The sequence below is a fragment of the Mytilus californianus genome, unplaced genomic scaffold (genome assembly GCF_021869535.1).
Source record: "Mytilus californianus isolate M0D057914Y unplaced genomic scaffold, xbMytCali1.0.p SCAF_9, whole genome shotgun sequence".
Lineage (NCBI taxonomy): Eukaryota > Metazoa > Mollusca > Bivalvia > Mytilida > Mytilidae > Mytilus > Mytilus californianus.
The window spans coordinates 35287834-35312323 of NW_026262745.1; the positions used below are offsets into that span (position 1 = coordinate 35287834).

Genomic DNA, 24490 nt, shown 5'->3' on the forward strand with positions numbered 1-24490 from the left:
TTCACAGACCTTGACGATCATTTTTACCTTCCAAGTTTACCTCTAACTGCTATAGTTTTTAGTTAATAGGCCTAGCCAAAAAAATTGTAAAAGTCATAAATTAGGGCAATAACCTAAATAATTCTTTAATTTTTTGCCATTTGACATATTTGTAGATCTGGTCTTGCTGAACAGTATTGACATTCATTTTCTCTATCTATAATAGCCCTCAAGGATAATAGCCCAAAAAAGGTAAACAATTGGTAAATATTGTCATTTAGAGGCAATTACTCCTATAAGCAATTTGGTAAAAATAACATTCTGAACATTTTTGAAAGATTTTGTCTATCTATAACAGTTTTCATAATATTAGACAATACTTGCATTTTATCCCTATTTTCAATCTGTAGCCATGCCCGACCATTTTGGTTCACCAGCAGTTTCATCAAACACAAATTTGTAACTAAATACTCTAAGAATGATAGTTGCCAAGTTTGGTTGCAATCGGCTTGATAGTTTCAGAGAAGATTTTTGTAAAAAAGTAGAGGAGGATGGACGTCTTGATGAGAATAGCTCATATTGACCCCTTGGACCAGGTGGGCTTAAAAGTGCATACCATACACAACTTTTTATAGAAATTGTTTAATCTGTACCTGCAGGTTTCTCCTTTTTGTCTTTCTTTGACAGTAAAATTGATTCTGTTTTTATTTCTTCCTCCATTTTATCATCCACTTCCCACTTGGATTCTCCTCCGTCTCCTATATAACCTACACCTTTAGCCTAAAACAATAATACAACCTACATTTATAGCCTAAAACAATAAGGTAAATCTCCTATACAACCTACACCTATAGCCTAAAACATTAAGGTAAATCTCCTATACAACCTACACCTTTAGCCTAAAACAATAATACAACCTACATTTATAGCCTAAAACAATAAGGTAAATCTCCTATACAACCTACACCTTAAGCCTAAAACATTAAGGTAATTCTCCTATACAACCTACACCTTTAGCCTAAAACAATAAGGTAAATCTCCTATACAACCTACACCTTAAGCCTAAAACATTAAGGTAAATCTCCTATACAACCTACACCTTTAGCCTAAAACAATAAGGTAAATCTCCTATACAACCTACACCTTTAGCCTAAAACATTAAGGTAATTCTCCTATACAACCTACACCTTTAGCCTAAAACAATAAGATAAATCTCCTATACAACCTACACCTTTAGCCTAAAACAATAAGGAGAATCTCCTATACAACCTACACCTTTAGCCTAAAACAATAAGGAGAATCTCCTATACAACCTACACCTATAGCCTAAAACAATAAGGTAAATCTCCTATACAACCTACACCTATAGCCTAAAACAATAAGGTAAATCTCCTATACAACCTACACCTTTAGCCTAAAACATTAAGGTAATTCTCCTATACAACCTACACCTTTAGCCTAAAACAATAAGATAAATCTCCTATACAACCTACACCTTTAGCCTAAAACAATAAGGTAAATCTCCTATACAACCTACACCTTAAGCCTAAAACATTAAGGTAATTCTCCTATACAACCTACACCTTTAGCCTAAAACAATAAGATAAATCTCCTATACAACCTACACCTTTAGCCTAAAACAATAAGGTAAATCTCCTATACAACCTACACCTTTAGCCTAAAACATTAAGGTAAATCTCCTATACAACCTACACCTTTAGCCTAAAACAATAAGGAGAATCTCCTATACAACCTACACCTTTAGCCTAAAACAATAAGGTAAATCTCCTATACAACCTACACCTTTAGCCTAAAACATTAAGGTAATTCTCCTATACAACCTACACATTTAGCCTTAAACAATAAGGTAAATCTCCTATACAACCTACACCTTTAGCCTAAAACAATAAGGAGAATCTCCTATACAACCTACCAGGGATGGGCACGATTACTGACAAATGTAATTAATTAATAATCGATTACATGAAGGTATTTTGTGCAATCGATTACTTTATCAAAAGTAATTACATTACTTTTCGATTACTGTCAATTACATGCTTCAAAATAAAAATAAAAAATAAAGTAAGGTAAACACTATTATGTTGATCAATGTTTGTATAGTAGATATTTAGAACTTTACCAAAAAAACAGCATTTAAATCATTGTTTCCAAATTATAAGTTGACAGTTGTTATCTAGATGGAATTTCTTACTGAGGATCAGAATTATTAAAAAAATCTTAAAATTTGACTTTCAACATGAATTAGAGATGACATTGCATTCCATCAATCACTTATATATATGTTTAAGTTTTTTTTTAATAATTTTGCTTTCATACTGACTTAAGTTAGCTATTTTGTTTTTATTCATTAAAAGCAGGTATATTTTAGCATAGTTATTTACAATGTTGGAAGTTTTCTCTGAAGAAAATATAAAAAAAATAGAATTATTAATTAGTTCAGCTAATTTTAAGGATCAAAATTTATAATTATAATGACAGACATGATTTAATCCTTTTGTTGGAAAACCGACTTAATTATAGGTTATAAAACTGCCAATGGAGTACAATTTATAACCTGGGGCAAAATAATGTAAATCTCCATCTTAATTAGACAAACAGTAATTGAAATAAAAACAAAGTATGTGTCTTATATAGTGATTAGAAGACTTTGATCATCTGATTAGTAAAGACAAGAAGTTTGTTAAGATTTTTTTATTCTATAATAGTATATATTTATAGTGTCAACGAGGGATACATGTATCTTTTTCTGAAAAGAATTTCAATGCATAGGCATTGGTTCATTGTTCAAAGGATTTTGTGTACTTATTTTTTATATACATGTATATCATAAAGTTATTAGAAATCAACTGTTTATCTATTCTAAGCTTAAATCTTATTGAAAATTATGCTTTAAGGAAATTAATACAAATAAGCTTACTACTTTAAGGAAGTACAGAACTTAACTTAAGACACATTTCTTATTTTAAATCTATTATCTTATTTCAAATCTATTTTCTTATTTTAATATAAAAGGTGTTGACTTATTGAAAAGCACATAAATCCATTTGTTTCAAAAGCTAGATATAAAGTAAATTATGGTAGGGGATCTAGTTGATCATAATGCAGCTTGAGACAATAGATAGAAATATAAAGGCAGTTGATTAACTCTTAAGTCATATCAGTACTTCAAAGTGATGAATACATACATGTTTTCATTTAAAATAGGTTATATTTCATCAAACTATTTTACTAACGTAATCGAAATGTAATCGAAAGTAATCGATGATTACATCATGATTTTTGCTGTAATCGATTAAATTACGATTACATGTAATCGAAAATGTCTGCGATTACAGATTACTGTTGATTACTGGAAAAAATGTAATCAATTACAATCGATTACGATTACAGATTACGATTACCCCATCCCTGCAACCTACACCTTTAGCCTAAAACAATTAGGAGAATCTCCTATACAACCTACACCTTTAGCCTAAAACAATAAGGTAAATCTCCTATACAACCTACACCTTTAGCCTAAAACAATAAGGTAAATCTCCTATACAACCTACACCTTTAGCCTAAAACAATAAGGTAAATCTCCTATACAACCTACACCTTTAGCCTAAAACAATAAGGAGAATCTCCTATTTAACCTACACCTTTAGCCTAAAACAATAAGGAGAATCTCCTATACAACCTACACCTTTAGCCTAAAACAATAAGGAGAATCTCCTATACAACCTACACCTTTAGCCTAAAACAATAAGGTAAATCTCCTATACAACCTACACCTTTAGCCTAAAACAATAAGGAGAATCTCCTATACAACCTACACCTTTAGCCTAAAACAATAAGGAGAATCTCCTATACAACCTACACCTTTAGCCTAAAACAATAAGGTAAATCTATTCAACCTACACCTAATAAAACAGTAGAACAAGCATTCTGAGAGTATTGCATGGCAATACATAGTCCCCTACCGGTTCAAAATTCATTGTACTGGAACAAAATGCTAACTTGATCTATAACTTGTCATGGTGTAAACTTTATAACAAATATCAAGTCAATATCTTCAAGCATGATGAATAAAATGCTTTGCTGAGCAAAGCTGGATACGACCGCAGAGGTCCAACCCTGAACAGTTGGGGCGAAAATGGACACAATATTCGTGCGTAATACAGGTCTGAATTTGGATTGTAATCAAATATGTGACACATAATAGGTTTCTGACACTGAATAACTGTAGTCAAAGAACTTAGAATTGGTTATATGATTTGAATTTATATTTCATTTTTTTGCTTTTGTGCAATACACTATGCTGTTGCGAATTGACTCCCCCCCCCTCCCCCCCCCCAACAAAAAAATATCCCCCCTTTTTTTTTTGCTTTAGTGAAATACACTATGCTGTTGCGTATTGACCCCCCCTTTTTTTTGCAAAAAAAAAAAAATATTTGAAGAAATTTTCTTTTTAATTTCTGAAATCTGAATTGAAAAAAAAAATTGCCCTCACCCCCTTTTCCAAAATAATTCTTTCCCTCAAGATATGGTCATAATCTCAATTCAAATTTCCAATGGAGTTTGCAACCATAATTACCAATTTAAATACATCATAAAAGTCTTCAATAGATAATTTAAAAGCAGTGTAAGGGAGGTAATCCACCATTGTACAATTTTGTTTTTGGATTACCTCCCTTACACTGCTTTTAAATTGTCCATTAACCAGGAAACCCTTGTTTTTCCCCTTTTTTGCCCCTAATTCCTAAACGGTTTGAGCCATAACCCCCAAAGCCAATCCTTACAATCCCTTTGTGGTACGGAAACTTGTGGTATAATTTCAGAGAGATCCATACACTTAAACACAAGTTATTGTCTGGAAGTTACAAAAATGCTTATTTTTGGCCCCTTTTTTGCCCCTAATTCCTTAACTGTTGGTACCATAACCCTGAAATCAATCCCAACCTTCCTTTTGTGGTATTGAACCTTATGGTAAAATTTCATAGAGATCCATTCACTTAAACTAAAGTTATTGTGCGAAAACCAATGTGTCTTCGGACGACAACGACACCAACGTCATACCAATATACAACCGCAAAAAGGTCGTATAAAAAAAGTGTGGAAAACTGATTATTTAAGTGAATTTTCTAAGTCCAAGGACCATAACTCTGCACAAAATCATCAGACTGGAACAAAATTCAAATTTGATCTGTTACTTGTTATGATAAAACTATATACCAATAATTCATTCAATATCTTCAAGCATGATGAAAACAAAGTGAGGAAAACTGATTATTTGAGTGAATTTTCTAAGTCCAAGTACCATAACTCTGCACAAAATCATTAGACCGGAACAAAACTCGAACTTGATCTGTTACTTGTCATGATAACACTATATACCAATAATTCATTCAATATCTTCAAGCATGATGAAAACAAAGTGAGGAAAACTGATTATTGAGTGAATTTTCTAAGTCCAAGTACCATAACTCTGCACAAAATCATCAGACCGGAACAAAATTCGATCTTGATCTGTAACTTGTCATGATTAAAATATAGACCACTTAACCATTCAATATCTTCAAACATGATGAAAAAAAGTGTGGAAAACTGACTATTTGAGTGAATTTTAATTTAATTCTCAATATATGCCAATTAATGTCTATGAGATGTTGCTGAGAAAGGTGTGAGAATCTAGAAATATAGCACTCAAGATCACCCCCTATTTTTGGTGTGTTTTTGTTGCTTCGTCTTAAGTTTTCTATGTAATGTTTTATAGACTGAGGTATGTCTTTTTTTCTTTAACTTATGATTTGTTTATTATACCTTTGGTATCTTCTGCCTCTTTACTATTATATATTATTTCACACATAAAAAAAGTTGCTTATTTGGCTATCAGTCCCCAACTCATTTTACATATAAAATATAGTTTAAAATTGGTTGCAAAATGCATGCAGCATTTCTGTTGGAATTGTGCGAAATGACCATCAACATAGGTTATCTAAAATATTTCAATGGAAAAGCATGAAGGAAATTTATAAAATCAAATCACTAAGAACCTATTACATGCAGTTTGTGCTGACGATTTTGACTAATAAGGTTTTAGTCTTTCTGCTATATTTCTGCTGCATGTGTGTACTGTTGATTCATTATTATTTTTAGTGGATTTGGTGGATAACGGTGAACCAGGAAATTAGATATTCAAGGAAGTAAAAATTTTCTATAGGCTTTTGTGCAGATTTTTCCAAAACCCCAAAATCACATACCCACGAAATTGCATTTTCCATCAATCCTTGAAAGTTAATATTCACGAAAAATAACTGAATCCACAGTATTTACATACTTTAGCATTCCAAAGTTTTCACTATGAACATCTCTGGTGAAAGTTAATTCAGTAAAAAACAAGATTAATTGTGAGCTATTGCTCACTAACGATACCCTTGCTATAAATATTTGGTGAACAGGAAGTTATAGCGACATGTATGTGAAAATGTTTCACACTATAAAGCATGCTCACATGTAGTTTGATGCAAATTTTAAGAAGCACTGAATTGTAGTTCCTGAGAAAAATGTGACAAAATATTCATACATGGCCACTACATGTAAGAATTTATAAATATTTTGTAAACAGGAAGTTAATTAGAAATGGTTGTGAAAAGGCATCACACAGTAAAGCATGCTTTACATGAAGCTTCATACCAAATCTCAGAAAGCTCTGATTATGAGTTCCTGATAAAAATGCTATCAAAGTTTCATTGAACATATTGATGAAAGGACAGACTGACAGAGGTATAAAGTAGTATGCCTCCATCCTTTGGAACTAGGTATAATAAAAATACCAAAATGTTATATGTGTAATTTACAAGCTATATATTCATTTTAAAACTTACCAATATTTTGACTTCTGGCACTTTGCTGGTTCTGTGGCACAAGTTAAAGAAAAATGAAATCCTACAGTAGAACCATGAACTATAATATTTAGTAGATAATATGTACCTTACAATTCTTCTGATATTTACAGATTACAGAGGCTCTCTCATGTAAAGTTAGACCTACAGCAAAATATGTTACAAAAGACGTGATGTACATAAAATACATTTATCTTTGTTTTCTGAATTGTTCTCTGTGTTTTTGAGGCATTAGGATGACAGTTCCAAAAGCATCAGATATACATAAGCGTAGCTGTGACAAAAGAATTATATAATGGAGTTGCCTAAGTAACAGGAACAAAAGTTTATTTACACAGGAAAATATCAGTGATAATTATACCTAGGGGAGCAATTGGCAAAGATTGAGAATTCAATATACATCTTCAGCAAATCAAAATGATCTCTTGCTTTGTCCTGACCTTTTACTTACGGACCTCAAAATCATTAGTTGTTTCTCTTTATTTTATATAATATCATACATCCAAATGGGAATGATTGGATCTAGGATTAAACAATATTATAAAGGAATCTAAGCATTTCCCCAACTTCATCCTATTTATAGCTGATGTAACCATCATCTTTGACCAAGGGAACTCGAAACAATAAGAGTTTTATTTGGTAAAGATCTGATATAACTCCAAAGAGAATATCTTGAAAAAAAACAATGTTGATGCTGTTACACCAAGCCTCTCTGTCACTATTCTTCATCATGCTCATCTCAAAGCATAAAACTTATATCTTCTGATAAATAATAATATACAAATAAGTTGAATTGCATTCATAAGCTAGTTTGCAAGGATACTCATCACATAAGTGACCATTGGTTTCCATAGTAACCTCATCCTCTGATCCAGCTGGTGATTGGTCAGTTTCATCTACTTTAATCTTTTCTGGATTTATTTGATTGGTTGTTACTGTATCCATCACAACTGCTTCACGGAAGCCAAATCTTTCACCATTTGATCTTGAAAAAGAACAAAGAAAAAATAATACTCTCTTAACCATGGCCAAATTTAACTAATAAGTAATTCGTTCTTATCTACTCGTCCAAGAAAACAAGTTTGTCTATACAGTGTAACTAACCCATAGTCTAAATAAAAAATAAATGGAGAATGTGTCCATGGTACACAGATGATGCCCCCGCTTGCATATGATGTTATAAAGAGGCTTAACTCAAGAACGGTAAAAGTGACGCCACCCAAATTCAAACCTGATCTGAATTTTGTGTTAATAAGCACTCTGTATAAGTTTCATATCATTTGGTTGAGGCAAACTTAAGTTAGAAAATGGAAACTGTAAAGGGGCATAACTCTAGAACGGTAAAAGTGACGCCACCCAAATTCAAAATTGATCTGTGTTTTGTGGTAATAAGCATTGTGTATAAGTTTCATAACATTTGGTCGTGGCAAACTTAAGTTAGAGAACTTAAACCAATTTCGGGACGTACTTACAGACATACAGACGTACAATTGAACCTATTAACCAAATTGATGTTTCTGCATTGTATGGTTTAACCAGTAAGCATTTAGAAATAGAAATTCTCATATAATTTCCATATAATTAAATAACAAGAGTGCACACGCTGAAATGTCTCGCCTTCTTTACTAATCATTGATATTATGTTGATAGTCCTAAATATAAAGCTTTATTACAACTGTCACATAAACTTAAAATTAACCAAGTAAACTAAACATTGACCAATGAACCATGAAAATAAGGTCAAGGTCAGATGAACCATGCTAGGCAGGCATGTACAGCTAACAATTCTTCCATACAACAAATATAGTTGACCTATTGCTTATAGTTTAAGAAAAACAGACCAAAACACAAAAATTTAACACTGAGCAATGAACCTTGAAAATGAGGTCAAGGTAAAAAAAAAACCTGTGTGACTGACAAATAGATCATAAAATATTTCCATACACCAAATATAATTGAACTATTGCATATAGTATTAGAAAAAAAGACCAAAACTCAAAAACTTAACTTTGACCACTGAACCATGAAAATGAGGTCAAGGTCAGATGACACCTGCCAGCTAGACATGTACACCTTGCAATCATTCCATACACCAAATATAGTAGACCTATTGCATACAGTATAAGAAAAACAGACCAAAACACAAAAACTTAACTATAACCACTGAACCATGAAAATGAGGTCAAGGTCAGATGACACCTGCCAGTTGGACATGTACACCTTACAGTCCTTCCATACACCGAATATACTAGACCTATTGCTTATAGTATCTGAGATATGGACTTGACCACCAAAACTTAACCTTGTTCACTGATCCATGAAATGAGGTCGAGGTCAAGTGAAACCTACGCGACTGCATATAGATCATAAAATATTTCCATACACCAAAAATAGCTGACCTATTGCATATAGTATTAGAAAAAAAGACCAAAACTCAAAAACTTAACTTTGACCACTGAACCATGAAAATGAGGTCAAGGTCAGATGACACCTGCCAGCTAGACATGTACACCTTACAATCATTCCATACACCAAATATAGCAGACCTATTGCATACAGTATAAGAAAAACAGACCAAAACACAAAAACTTAACTATAACCACTGAACCATGAAAATGAGGTCAAGGTCAGATGACACCTGCCAGTTGGACATGTACACCTTACAGTCCTTCCATACACCGAATATACTAGACCTATTGCTTATAGTATCTGAGATATGGACTTGACCACCAAAACTTAACCTTGTTCACTGATCCATGAAATGAGGTCGAGGTCAAGTGAAAACTGTCTGACGGGCATGAGGACCTTGCAAGGTACGCACATACCAAATATAGTTATCCTATTACTTATAATAAGAGAGAATATAACATTACAAAAAATTTTAACTATTTTTTCAAGTAGTCACTGAACCATGAAAATGAGGTCAAGGACATTGGACATGTGACTGACGGAAACTTCGTAACATGAGGCATCCATATACAAAGTATGAAGCATCCAGACCTTCCACCTTCTAAAATATAAAGCTTTTAAGAAGTTAGCTAACGCCGCCGCCGCCGCCGGATCACTATCCCTATGTCGAGCTTTCTGCGACAAAAGTCGCAGGCTCGACAATAAAACTATCTTAATTACGATGTTCTAATATGATATTGATATTTTTAATATTACCTAGCTTGTCTGTCATTTTCAAGTGCTTTCTGTATCCATTCTGTTATTTCTGTAACCTTAACAACAGCAATATTGGAACATCTTAAAACCTGAAAGAAAAATGCTGATTCAAATAATTTTATATTGTTCCTGAATATTTGTTTAAATTGAGATTTTTAATCTTTTATGACAATTAACAACAGCCATATCAACAAATAAACATAGTTTTGGACACAATCTCTCAATAATATATAACTTAGATGCAAATTTATGCTTTATAAAATTTGATATATAAGATCACACTATTGCCATTTTCTAATGGGAAATAAAAAAGTCATTTCACTCTTTGGTATTGAAGAACAACAAAAGCTGCACTTTTCTACAATTAATGTCACCCTTTTCAAACTCGTGCAAAACCAAGGAATATAACACTAATTTTGTGTCACTTCCTACATGGAACATATATTAAGTCAGTAAATGTTTGATTTCTTTGCCAGATTCATTTTATTGATATCACTCCATAGCTATGTTCTTCAATTCACAGTTGTGGCATGATCATCAGTTTGCAAAGAATTCTGCTCAAACTGGTGCTAGGGGCAGTCTTAAACTTGCAGTGAGGTGAGAGTTTTTGCTCCATGTTGAAGGCCTCACTGTGACTATGAATTGAAGGACAGCAATAAAAGTGCTGCTCCTTTGCTTTTTGCTTTTCTGCTGTGCATGTACTAATTTAGTGTCATGGATACCCCATATCCTTTCTTTTCTATTATATTACTTTGTTATACAATATTAAAGTTAACAAGTATCTTGCAAACTTTAACTGAATGTAAATATTCTTCTAAGACAAATGTTATTTCAACAAGGGCAGATGTATTACTATAAAGCCTAGTCAGAATGATACATACCTGATCTTTTAATAATAACATTTGACCTGTGACCTGTAGTGAGCATATTTCTCTGTGTTTATTCATCCCTATTACCATCTTTCCATCCATAACTTTCTCTTCCTTGTCAGAGGGATCAACCAATAAAAATTTCCTAATAAACGATATAAGTATCATGGATTTCGATTGGTTGATAGAATATTTTTCATGTAATTTCTTTCCTCTAATGAATTTGATGGTGTACTTATTCTATTTTCTGGAACAAATTCAAGCATTCATTTCTCTTATATAAATTACATTTATATGCTACAACCATGAAATTACAAGTTATATTAAGCTTTCAATTGTATTTCCTATGCATTTTTGATATGTTGTTATGGGAAGCACATGCAGTCATGAATGTTGAATTTCATCCAGAAATAAAATTTGCTCTATTAATGCCTCACAATTGTTACCAGCCAATCAAAACTCTAGATTCATATAAAACAAACATGTTATGTAAATATAACATAATGTTGAGATGTTGTGATGTGTTATATTGATAAAAAAATGTAAATACATTAACTACATGTGTTTTGTTAATAGGAAATTTATGGACAATGGGTATAAAATTCGTCATATTTTACCACTAACTTTGATGAAAATGATCTGCTGTACACTGTTTTTTTTTAAACCGACAGAAAGTATATGCTATCTTTTGCTGCTGTTAATGAAGGTATATGAGTGGATAAATGGGAAAATTTGGAAGCAAAATTCTTGTAAGTATCCAAGATTGCATATGAAAAATATGGCCTAGTACTGTACCTTTAAAGCATGCAGACCTGCCAACTATCCCGATTAATTGGGGAAATCCCCCATGAGAGGGGTTGACCTGAATTTTGAAATTCTTTATAATATAAACTGAACACCTCAAAACAGGCATTCAAATGAGTTAAAAGTGTATTTAAGCACATATATACTCTTTCAAACGATAAAGTAGGAGATAAAATACACTTATGACAATAAATAAAATGCTCCGCAGGGCGCAGCTTGATACGACCGCAGAGGTCGAACCCTGAACAGTTGGGGGAAGTATGGACACAACATTCAAGCTTGATACAGCTTTGGATTTGGATTGTGATTAAATATTTGACACAGCATAGGTTTCTAACACAGATTGAATGTGGTCTAAGAACTTAAAAATTTTAAATTGGACATTCACCTATTATGGTCCAATATCCAAAATCTAAATACACAGTTAGATTCGGCATATCAAAGAAACCCAATAATTCAATTTTTGATGAAATCAAACAAAGTTTAATTTTGGACCCTTTTGACCTCAATGTGGACAAAGTTGATAACGGGGCCCAAAAATAAAAAATCTAAATACATGGTTAGATTCAGCATATCAAAGAACCCCATATATTCAATTTTTGTTGAAATCAAACAAAGTTTAATTTTGGACCCCGATTTGGACCAACTTGAAAACTGGGCCCATAATCAAAAATCTAAATACATGGTTAGATTCAGCATATCAAAGAACCCTAAGAATTCAATTTTTGTTAAAATCAAACTAAGTTTAATTTTGGACCCTTTGGACCTTATTGTAGACCAATTTGAAAACGGAACCAAAATTTAAGAATCTAAATACACAGTTAGATTCGTCATATCAAAGAACCCCAATAATTCAATTTTTGATGAAATCAAACAAAGTTTAATTTTGGACCCTTTGGACCTCAATGTGGACCAATTTAAAAACGGGGCCCAAAATCCAAAAACTAAATAATTAGATTAGATTCAGCATATTAAAGAACCCCATGAAATCAAGAATAAAACCCCATTGAAATTGGTCAAGAAATAAGCAATTTATAGGAAGTATCTTCTTTTGCACAATCCTGTGCTATTAAATATTTCTTGCTATTGCGCAATACTGTACAATTGACAATTTCTTGCTATTGCGCAATATTGTGCTATTGGATATTTCTTGCTATTGCACAATACTGTGCAATTGAAGATTTCTTGCTATTGCGCAATACTGTGCAATTGAAGATTTCTTGCTATTGTGCAATACTGTGCAATTGAAAATTTCTTGCTATTGCACAATACTTATTATATAATAATTTACACATCCTGTTTGGTGTGTATCGATCTCCTACCATATCATTATTATTTGATTTTAAATATAAATCAGAAATAACCAACTTAAAATGGAAAATTTTAAAAGAAACAAAAAAGGAAAAAAAGAAAAAAAAGGAAAAAAAAAATAAATCCCCCCCCAAAATTTTTTGAACCCCCATTATGATTCATCACCCCCAAACTCAATCCCATCCTTCCCTTTGTGGTATGGTACCTTGCAGTACAATTTCAGAGAGATCCATACACTTGAACACAAGTTATTGTCTGGAAACTAGAAAAAAATGTGTTTTTTGGCCCCTTTTTGGCCCCAAATTCCTAAACGTTTAGGGCAATTACCCCCAAACTCAAACCCAGCTTTCCCTTTGTGATATGGAACCTTGTAGTACAATTTCAGAAAGATCCATACACTTACACACAAGTTATTGTCATGAAACTAGAAAAATGCTTGTTTTTTGCCCCTTTTTTGGCCCCTAATTCCTAAAATTTGGAGGCAATTACCCCCAAAATCAATCTCAGCATTCCTTTAGTGATATGGAACCTTGTGGTACAATGTCAGAGAGATCCATACACTAACACACAAGTTATGTCAGGAAGTTACAAAAATGCTTATTTTTGGCCCCTTTTTGGCCCCTAATTCCTTTACTGTTATTACCATAACCCCCAAAATCAATCCCAACCTTCCTTTTGTGGTATTGAACCTTGTGGTAAAATTTCATAAAGATCCATTCACTTAAACTAAAGTTAGAGTGCGAAAACCAATGTGTCTTCGGACGACGACGACGACGACGCCGGACGACGACGACGCCGGACGACGACGACGCCAACGTCATACCAATATACGACCACAAAAATTTTTTTGCGGTCGTATTAAAAGCAGCATTAGGTCCTCTTGTGCTTAAAATCCCCCATTGGGATTTTGAAAAGTTGGCAGGTATGAGCATGTCAAAAATTTTTGTTTAAAATTATGGCTTACCCTTGTTCATAAAAGGAAAATGATACACAAATAGGCATATGGTGAACACTGAGTGGTAATGGGTCCTTTTCTTCTATTGTGTGCTGTTAAATATCATGAATATTCATATAATTCATTAATGACAAAATAATACATATATAATTACATATTTAATCAGTAACATATAAAATTCTATTTCAGATTCTTGGATTCACAGTCAAACTTGAAATGCAGATATAGCTCATTAGATTATAGATCTTTGCATGTGAAATTAAAATGTCTTTGCAGATAGAACTGTCCAAATATTTACTGAAACTGAAGTCTATCAAACCAAATACTGGAGAGAGCATTGGTAGGATTAGTAACTATGGCAAAACGTTCTTTCTTTAATTTAGATTTAAATTCAATATACATCTTTTTTGTCAAGTAGAAAGTAGATATCTATCAGGTATATAAATACCATAGATGTATTTATTATGTAAAAGCTGTTATTTGTGGTTTCTGCTAATAATGCTGGGAAAGTTTTTGCAACAGTACAATGAGGAGATGAATGACAATAGGCTGTCAGAGTGACAGCAAACCGGATTTTCCTGCAGAGGTCAAACACTGCACAGTTGAGCAAGTATGGACACAACATTTAAGCTTATAACAGCTCTGAATTTGGATTGTGATTGAACATTTGACACAGCATAGGTTTGTGACCCAAAATGAATGTAGTCGAAGAACTGAAAAATTTGAAATTAGACATTTACCTATTATGGTTCAATATTCAAAATCTAAGTATATTGTAAGAATTCGCATATCAAAGAACCCCAAGAATTAAATTTTTTATGAAATACTCATTTCTGTTTAAAGGGAAATAACTCAAAATTCATATAATAACTCAAATTCATATAATTTATAATCATAATAAACAACCAGTGATATCTAAATACTCTAAAATTAGATATGATGCAATCACTAAAATATTGTTAGAATCAGCATATCAAAGAACCCCAATTTTTGATGAAATTAAACAAAAGTTTAATTTAGGACCCTTTGGACCTCAATGTGATATTATCTAATTAATAATGAAAACAAGTCAAAATCGTGATTATTGAACTTGACCTCCATTTTGTTGTCAGTAACAACATATTAAAATTTAAAAAGGTTTGGTTGAACAGTTCATGAGTAAATGCACGGACACGACATTTTTTTAACTTTCAAGAACCGTAACTCCTGAACGGTAAAAGTCAAAATCGTCATTATTGAACTTGACCTCCATTTTGTTGTCAGTAACAACATATTAAAATTTAAAAAGGTTTGGTTGAACAGTTCATGAGTAAATGCACGGACACGACATTTTTTAAACTTTCAAGAACCGTAACTCCTGAACGGTAAAAGTCAAAATCGTCATTATTGAACTTGACCTCCATTTTGTTGTCAGTAACAACATATTAAAATTTAAAAAGGTTTGGTTGAACGGTTCATGAGTAAATGCACGGACACGACATTTTTTAAACTTTCAAGAACCGTAACTCCTGAACGGTAAAAGTCAAAATCGTCATTATTAAACTTGACCTCCATTTTGTTGTCAGTAACAACATATTAAAATTTTAAAAGGTTTGGTCGAATGGTTCATGAGTAAATGCACGGACAACATTTGGTTGCCGCCCGCCTGCCCGACCGACCGACCGCCGTACATCCCCAAATCAATAACCGACATTTTTGACACAAAAATCCGGTTAATAAAATGAATGAAACAGTTTTTAAAAGTTGATACAAAATATAATGAACATGCTGACCACCACATGCTAAATACATAAGCAATCCATCTCCTCTAAAGGTCAAATTAAAGGTTACATGAATACTGATTCAAATGAGTTGAATAATGTTTTAAGCTTACTATGTTGAAATTAAACCAAACTGACTGCTACTAGTGAAAAATTATTTCTTTATTTCACTTTTATAATGTTTGAAACAATAAAAATCATACTTTATTTTTTTGTCTTATTCGTAGTTAATGCCCCTTTAAGCCAGAGAGAAGAAAGATATTTGTCAGAAACAGGATAACAATAGACTTGTTTACTTACAACTATCACATCCGTGCCATCAACAGTAACATCAGGTCGTCTAAAGAAATAAATCAAGATTATAATTATTCATGATAACAACCATTACTGTGGATTCTTTATTTTTTGTGGGATGCCAATTTTCTTGGATTTCATTGGTATAGGTGAACCACAAATTTAAATGTTCAACGAAGAAAAAATTTTCTATCGGCTTTCATACAGATTTTGATAAATCCATGATATATAATATCCACCAAAATGCAATTACTTTATGTTTCTAAAATGAGCCTGGTACCCAATGGTTTTTATTGGTTGCTGTCTGCAATAGATGTCTTTAGTTTATTCATTTAGCTTAATCAGGCCATTGGTTTCCCCTTTTTATTATTAGCTTAACTGTACTGTATGGGTTTTGCTCATTGTTGAAGGCAGTACTTTGACCTGTTGCTGTTCACATCCTTCTTCTTTGTTATTTTTTGGAGGATAATTGTCTCATCTGCAATCATACCACATCTTCTTATCTCCATATTTATGCTGCAATAGCATCTATAATGTACTATTTTTCATCATTCTGTGTTTGTAAGTACCTGAAATGTGCCAATGCTGTAATGGCAGCTATACTGGAACAATCTATCAAGTTTCCATCATGGTTCATAACATGTACATCTACTCTAATCTGCCAAACCTAAAAAAAACCAAACAAGAATCATAATATGGATTGACCGGGCCCGATTTGGTGGTGTTATATCTTGTAAAGTTTATCCAAATTATTTTTGCAAAGAATTCCCCTCAAGCCGGTGATAGGGGCCGTCTTAAACTTGCAGTGAGGTGAGAGGGTTTTTTTTGCTAAGTGTTGAAGGCCTCACTGTGACTTTAAGATGAAGAACAGCAATAAAAGCGCTGTTCCTTTGCTTTTTTGTGTGTTTTTTGCTTTACATGTACTGATTTTGTGTCATGGATGGATACCCCATAACCTTTGTTTTTCTTTTATACTAACAGAATATGCTTAAGGGACAATTTTTTATATTTTATAGTTATCTTCTTATTTCAGGGTTAGCAAAGTATTACCAGAGTGGGAAAACCCGGGGCTGGGCAATACTCCCAGAAACCGGTAATACTGGGCAATATGATTTTTTAAGCTTATTTTTATACAGAATAGTAAAGACTTGTTGTAGTTTCATAGTATTATAGCTAAATATATACATTTCATATAGATAACCATTGAGAGTAATTTCTAGTGGATTGAAAATTCAATTTCTTCCTTTTCTTCAATAATTCTTTGTAAGCAGAATACAAGTTTTTCACATTGTAGGATACCTTGTTAATTTCCAAGCTTTGTTTTAGCATGTTTAATAATCCAAACTATGAAAAAATACATTTTATTGCAGTGTTTAAGTGAATTGTAAATATTAATTGTTATACAATCATATTGCTAAATAAACACTCTAAGTGGACATGTCATGAACACTTATAGAAATGAAAACGCTGATTATTATATATATGTGTTATAACCTGGATAATTACTTAATAACTAGTGATGTACATATATATATATACTGCTTAAATAATAAACATTTTTAGCAATGAACAAATAAATGTGGATAGTGCCCACATGTGGACACAGATGATGCCTCCGCTTGCATATCATATAGTTATAAAGGGACATAACTGAAGAACGGTAAAAGTGAAGCTACCCAAATTTGAACTAGATCTGAGTTTTGTGGTAATAAGCATTGTGTATAAGTTTCATAACATTTGGTTGAGGCAAACTTAAGTTAGAGAACGGAAACCAATTTTGGGACATATGGACGTACGGACGGACGTACGTACAGACGGACAAGGGTAAAACTTAATGCCCCCTCCGCTACGGCGGGGGCTTAAAAATGTTTAAAAGTAATTTACTTTACATATAATTGATAATTCTTTTAAAATAGTTATATATATTTACAAAAAAAACCCAAATTGAATTCTTTGGCTTTTATGTAAACAGTTTGACAAATCTAGACAGAATGTCAAATTGATAGATTTTTAGGAGGATTATTAAGAAAAGCTTTTCACATTTGTCTAATGTGTCTTTGTGTACACTTGTCTTAGAGTTGCTGGAACAATACTTTCTCAGATTTATACACTTTGTAATAAGAGTCTCAAACAAAATACTATTTTTTTAATTTTTATAAATATCTTTAGTGTATTGCATTTGTGATTAATCACTGAATCCTCTTTAAAATTCAGGCCAGTATTTCATATTACCCAGTAAAACCCGGGTTTTCCTAGTATTTCCCATTGGGCTGGGCAATACTCACAAAACCTTGGTTTTTGCCAACCCTGTCTTATTTAGCACTTTTAGTTTTATGTTCTTAATACTCATTCAGTAATAAATGGCTGAAGTAGCACAGATTTATAGATTATCAATGGTTTTCAAACGAGAGGTGTATCTCTTCTACAATCTAATCAAAGGGTGACAGCCCAGGATGAGATGTAGCCAAGAAACATCCTAGAGTTGGAAAGAACATTGATAATCTGTTTATCTCTGTTTTCCTAGGCAACATCAATGACATAGGCTCATGACGTCATATATTTTCTTTCTACGCAACTGAGAAAATCCCACATCACTTGAGTAATGTGATATGAAAAATTATTACATAAAAAGACGAAAGAAAATTTTAGAAAATAGCGATAAATTGTTTTATTAGCTTTGTTTGGATTAATTTGCTCCCATAAATTTTTGACAGATGAAGTTGTAATAAAACATAGTAGCACCATATTCCAGACAAAACACTTGCATTTTTTTTTTTTTACAACAGAAAATCAATTCATTAAAAATACCCTCTCCCATATCAAGTTGAAATTGAAATTTAATATTCCTGTTTTTCAAAATTTCATCATTTTATCCCTTTATTCAAAGAACTATAAATAAATTGGATTTGTCTTATCATCATATTTATTGTATTTGAATGATTTCATAAGTCTACATTTTACCACCTGATAAGATGAAATTCAGTTATTTCAGATATATTTTCTTTAAATTTTTGACCCCATTTAGAAAGTACATAATAATATACTGACCAAATTCTGGATAAAAATTCAAATTGGCTACTTGGTTTATTAATAATAATCTAACCAGAATAAACTGCTTCGCCGATCACAGCTGGATACGACTGCATAGGTCCAACCCTGAACAGTTGGGGCAAAAATGGACACAATATTCAAGCTTGATACAGGTCTGAATTTGGATTGTAATTAAATATTTGACACATTATAGGTTTCTGACACAGAAGAAATGTAGTCAAAGAACTTGAAATTGGTTGTATGATTTGAATTTATATTCAATTGAAGATTTCTTGCTGTTGTGCAATACACTGTGCTGTTGCGCAATACTTAGTAAATCTGTTTTCAGACTATATACAAAGAATTAGCAAAATAAATTGTGACCCCCCAATTTTTTTCTTTGGAAAATTGACAATTTCTTAAATCTTGAGGAAAAAAAATTGACCCCCCCAAAAAATTTTTTTTTTACCCCCCCCCTCCAAAAAATATAATATTTGAAGAGAATATTCTTTTGAGGAAAAAAAATTGCCCCCCCCCCCCCAAAAAAAAAGTTTAAGACCCTTATTGGCCCCTAATTCCTGAACGGTTTGGGCAATTACCCCCAAAATGAATCCCAACCTTCTACTTGTGGTATTGAACCTTGTGGTACAATTTCAGAGCAATCAAAATACTCATACACAAGTAATTGTCCTGAAACTAGAAAAATGCTTGTTTTGGCCCCTTATTCCTACACGGTTGGGACCATCACCCCCAAAAACAATCCCAACCTTCCTTTTGTGGTATTGAACCTTTTGATTAAATTTCATAGAGATCCATACACTTAAACTAAGGTTATTGTCCGGAAACCAAATGTCTTCGGACGACACTGACTCCGACGTCATACCAATATACTACCGCAAAATTTTGTGGTCGTATAAAAACTATGAGTAGTGCTCACAAATTCATACCACACTTCCAAATAAATCTGAAATCTTATTTCCAGTTTAAGAATAGTTACATATTCCAAATTCCTTCCAACAGTTGTCATGTTTGCAAATATGGTTAAGTTTATCTTACGCTATGGGAAATCCCCATAAACAAATCAGATAATAAAAATAAAATAAAATGGGACACACAGATTTGTTTTGGTTTCTTTGTGTCGTCAAGTTGCCGACATATACCCCAAATCTTCTTTTGTTTGTATGATTCCATGAATTATTCCTTTAATATCCTAAAAAGACATCCTAAAGATTTTTACCTTGCAGTATCCTCCATATTTATATATTCAATAAACTATGTTCAAGATAAACTGATAAAATCAAAAACTTTTGTAAACCAACAAAAATTTGATACTTGTGTTGTTTGACTCAACTTGAATTAGTGTGTGTTTTTATTCATTTTCCTATCAGAAACAAATAAATTTATGGTATCCCGACTATTGTGTAGTTTACTTTAAATTCTAACCTTGGTTGGCCCTATATTTTTTGAAAAGTTTTATTCCTCACTCTGCTACACTACACTCTGGTAAAAATTTCATGGAGATATGGCCTACCCAAGGTCAAATCTCTAATAACCCTCGGGTTTCCATAAATTATTTATTAATGATTCAATCACCTTCTCTCCAGCTATAATACACAGAGATTCAGTATCTACACATCTGGATTCTTTCAGACATCTTTCTAAGATTCTATTTATTTCTACCCCCTGGTCTGACATTCTAAAAAAGAAATTAACATCAACAGTCATTGATTTGAACTGTATGAGAAAAAATTTAAACACAAGTGAACCAATGCCTGGTAAATCTTCTGTCAGTAGATTCCATAAAGTGGATACCTCGGGAATGCAGGGTCGATAAAAACATAAAATGTAGAAGGTCCTGTAACAACAACACTTAAAGGAATGCTCCAGTAATTTATTGAGATCGACATGTTTCGGTGGCTAGGCCACCGTCATCAGGATAGAAAACAATACATAAAATCATGCTGAGGTACAAAATCGGGTTGAGAAAATTAAAACGATTGTATGAGAAAAAGTTAAAACAAATTTGAATATTTCATGGTGTATCATAAATTTCAAATTTTCTTACTTTTGCCAAGTGACTCTTCTTGTTTTCAATAAAAAAAACAGTCAGCATTACAATAGAAATGATGATCAATTTGAACTCTTGTGTAAATGTGTGTTAAGTTGAGAAGTGCTACAAGGAATATTCTCCTTATCATTTTCTTACCTTCCAACTTCAAATACTGGACTTGCCATGGGAGATAACTCAACATTTACAAATAAAACACCATCTGATGGTCTCTGTTGTTTTGGTGATGTTATTTCACATGATACTTGTGCCAATACCCTGGAAAGATAGTCATATAAGATAAGTACAAACCTTGAATAAAACTGCCTCCTCACCCATCCATCAAGATGTTTATTTATTACTAAAACTACACTGATACCTTTTTAATCTTGATAAACACCCAAAATAATAGACCCAAAAAAAAGAACAAACAAACAAATCTTGAAAATACTTATAGACTATAGACTATGCATATATATATGAGCAATACAATGATAAAATATTGGTAAATTTCTAAATTACCTTGTCTGACCAAGGTCAACACGACAACATCCTCTATCATACCCAAAGGCAATCTTAAGTGTTCTGTAGTCATAGGCCTGCCTCCCATCCAATCTCTGAGAAATAAAAACAAAATGATTAATCAATATCTCAATACAAATTCATTTCTGTATTCTTTAATGTCTTCAGCCATTTTTCTGTATTCTTTAATTTTTGGCCAATTTTTCAACATTCTCGGCTTAGGATCTATATTCCCTGAGCTGTTATGATGATGTTATTGAGGTTCCATCTTATTCGTAAATTACATAAAAAAAATATTTCTATCAAAACAACAATTTAGAATTTCAAATTATAATTCCATCAGATGGGCCTTTGCAGAAATTTATTTGTTATGAATCCCTCTTTCAACAAATGCTATCAGTCACTCTCCTTTGCATGTTTTTGCAAGAAATATTGTAACGTTCCGGGGTTTTCTTGTCAGGATATACCCGTCGTTACTTATGTGGGCCTCTGGTGAAGGAAGTAATAATAAACATCATATTGGAGTTCATAAATTGTATTAATACTACTATTTCTGTTTCAGCAATACAACAAATACAAGGGTTCATGAAACCAAATACGTTAATAATATATACAATAAGTAATACAGCACGGTGCATTACTTGCACACACAAATTTAATAAAATAATTCTTCTAGCGCTCGGTGCAAGAAAATCTACTTGGTGCACTGCTTTCTAATACTCAGCATACTCAGTGCATGGTTAGTGATTTACCAGAGCAGTACATCAGCATTTTTATATGAAGACTTGGTTAATTATCAAGTCTATTAAATATTATCACCAAGCACTTTTACTTGGTGCAGCAAATTATAGTTTTAGATATACTGCTAACCACATGGAGGTTCTTGGAGAGAAGCTCAAAGTAGGAAACATGTGTTCCGTATTTTATACAAAATCGTCATTACGTGTGACGTAATACACAAGTTATTCATAAACAAGAACAGGAACACGTAACGTTACATTTGGCGCGTTATACTGAAACTAAGTATAAACAAATACAAAATGAACAATTAAACACATAAATAAAGTCGATATATATAGATTTAAAGAAGTCAGTATATAATGTAAGGTCCAGGTAAGCTATTTCTTCTGTAAAGTATAAATCAGAACACAACAACGGACATCTGCATGTATCAAGTGTGGAACGGAGACTACAGTGATAATATAAACACATCTATCTTACTTACACAAGTTAAACCACAGTAAAATTATCAGCTTTCAAATCACCGGGGCGTAACACTATCTCTCTTTGTAAGGGATACTCTCTTTACATTATGCCAGCTTTATTTAGACAAAAGTTTTTCAAGGCAAAGAAGGAAAAATTTAAACTACAATGCAGGTATAGAAATGATTGTCTATCCTCACAAAACTTCCCATTTCATGAAATTAATATTCAAAGTGAAAACAATGTCATTTTGCACTAGGTTTTTTGTTGTCTTTTATAATACCTGGTATTATGGAAGTTCTAAATAGGATCTTTGGGTTTCATTTGGATGCTTGAATGTCAAAGTGATATGTTCTATAAGTAATATGTTCTATCATTGTCCATTTGAAGGTAAAACTGATTATGAAAGGGCAAATTTTATACCTCATTATATACAAAGCTCATGCAAAATAGAGGGTGTAACATCAATGTACCCAAATTGCACCCATTTTGCCAAAAAAAAGGGAGGACATTTTTTAAGAAATTAAACAATTCATATTTATATATATATATTATACATGTATTGGGGGGGGGGCTTAAATTCATAAAAAAAACTTCAACTCACTTCGTTCAGTGGTATTTCAATTACACTATTAGAAAAGAATGACAACTCTCCCATCTCAAAAACAATACTTCAAAGTTTTTTAAGAGATTTTATCCGTAATTGGCTTCCTATCAATTAATTCTATGAGTTTATTTATAATGATAATGTCATACAAACCGTCTCAAAATATTGTTACTTGGGAATAATGTTAAAGTGTAATGGCAACTTTAATTTAGCTGTATCCTTACTTATGGAAAAAGCTAGAAAAGCATGTTTTAAGATTAAGAAAACAATTGGATTGGATAATCCTTGTAAATTTTTAGAAAAATTATTTGATTCATTAGTAAGTTCGATCTTGCTGTATTGTAGTGAGGTTTGGGGCGTTTTTGATAATTCAGGGGACAATTCCATTTTGGAAAAATTCCATATGAAGTTCATAAAAGAAATTTTAGGTGTTCATTGCAAAGCAGTTAATGCTGCTTGTAGAGCTGAACTTGGCAGGCTACCATTGTGGTCAAAAATCTCATTTTCTTGTATTAAATTTTTTGAACATATTTTAAGGTCTGAAAACACCCTTGTATCCAAAATTTTTCTGGCAACTGAAAAAAATATCCCCTTGACCAGTCAGGGATATAACTCTATAGGGTCATTACAGGAAATAACTTGCATGTGTTATTACAGATATTTTTATGATTTGTCTACTCTTTAAACCTAAAATTTTCTAAATCTGTAATAACATATGTTTGTTATTTGTAAAATAAATCATCAACATTTTAATTTTTAGTGGGCTCTAGGGAACTCTGGAAACTTTGCGCAGAAACTAAATGCATAGCCTTGATAACTAATTTTTGAATTAAATTAAAACATTTATCATTAACCATGGTAAATCAATAAGACAAGGCTTTTAAGTGATAAACTTAGCTGTAATAACAAGGCTTAGTTATTAAAGGCATGCAACTTATTATATGAGACACTTGGGATTTACTGGGAAACTTGCACAGACCCTCATTACATGCTCTGGTTATTATTTCTTACAATGAATTAAAATAAATTGTAAATAAGC

General features: G+C 32.3%; 1 protein-coding gene and 1 long non-coding RNA gene across 43 annotated transcripts in view; one reads left to right on the forward strand and one right to left on the reverse strand.

Moving 5' to 3' along the window:
- The window catches only part of LOC127715646 (exosome complex component RRP45-like), a 30421-nt gene that overhangs the window by 4514 nt on the left and 1417 nt on the right, over nucleotides 1–24490 (reverse strand). The window contains exons 2-13 of one of the 40 annotated variants that reach the window (XM_052221804.1): nucleotides 21642–21736; nucleotides 21279–21398; nucleotides 20666–20768; nucleotides 16612–16709; nucleotides 16049–16088; nucleotides 13998–14080; nucleotides 10931–11063; nucleotides 10050–10138; nucleotides 7708–7869; nucleotides 6867–6897; nucleotides 985–997; nucleotides 777–821 (exon numbers count right to left, since the gene is read on the reverse strand). In XM_052221804.1, the coding sequence (XP_052077764.1) occupies nucleotides 784–821; nucleotides 985–997; nucleotides 6867–6897; nucleotides 7708–7869; nucleotides 10050–10138; nucleotides 10931–11063; nucleotides 13998–14080; nucleotides 16049–16088; nucleotides 16612–16709; nucleotides 20666–20768; nucleotides 21279–21398; nucleotides 21642–21736 (1005 nt within the window). In that variant the 3' untranslated portion in view covers nucleotides 777–783. The other 39 variants (XM_052221805.1, XM_052221806.1, XM_052221807.1 and 36 more) reach the window with 39 other exon arrangements.
- On the forward strand, nucleotides 890–3580 carry LOC127715704 (uncharacterized). Of its 3 annotated transcripts, none has more exons than XR_007988561.1 (4): nucleotides 890–922; nucleotides 1055–1098; nucleotides 1319–1362; nucleotides 3486–3536. It is a non-coding gene; the product is annotated as an uncharacterized LOC127715704 (long non-coding RNA). The 3 variants fall into 3 exon arrangements; XR_007988560.1 differs by lacking the exon at nucleotides 890–922 and adding an exon at nucleotides 973–1010 and having other exon boundaries at nucleotides 3530–3580; XR_007988559.1 differs by lacking the exon at nucleotides 890–922 and adding an exon at nucleotides 973–1010.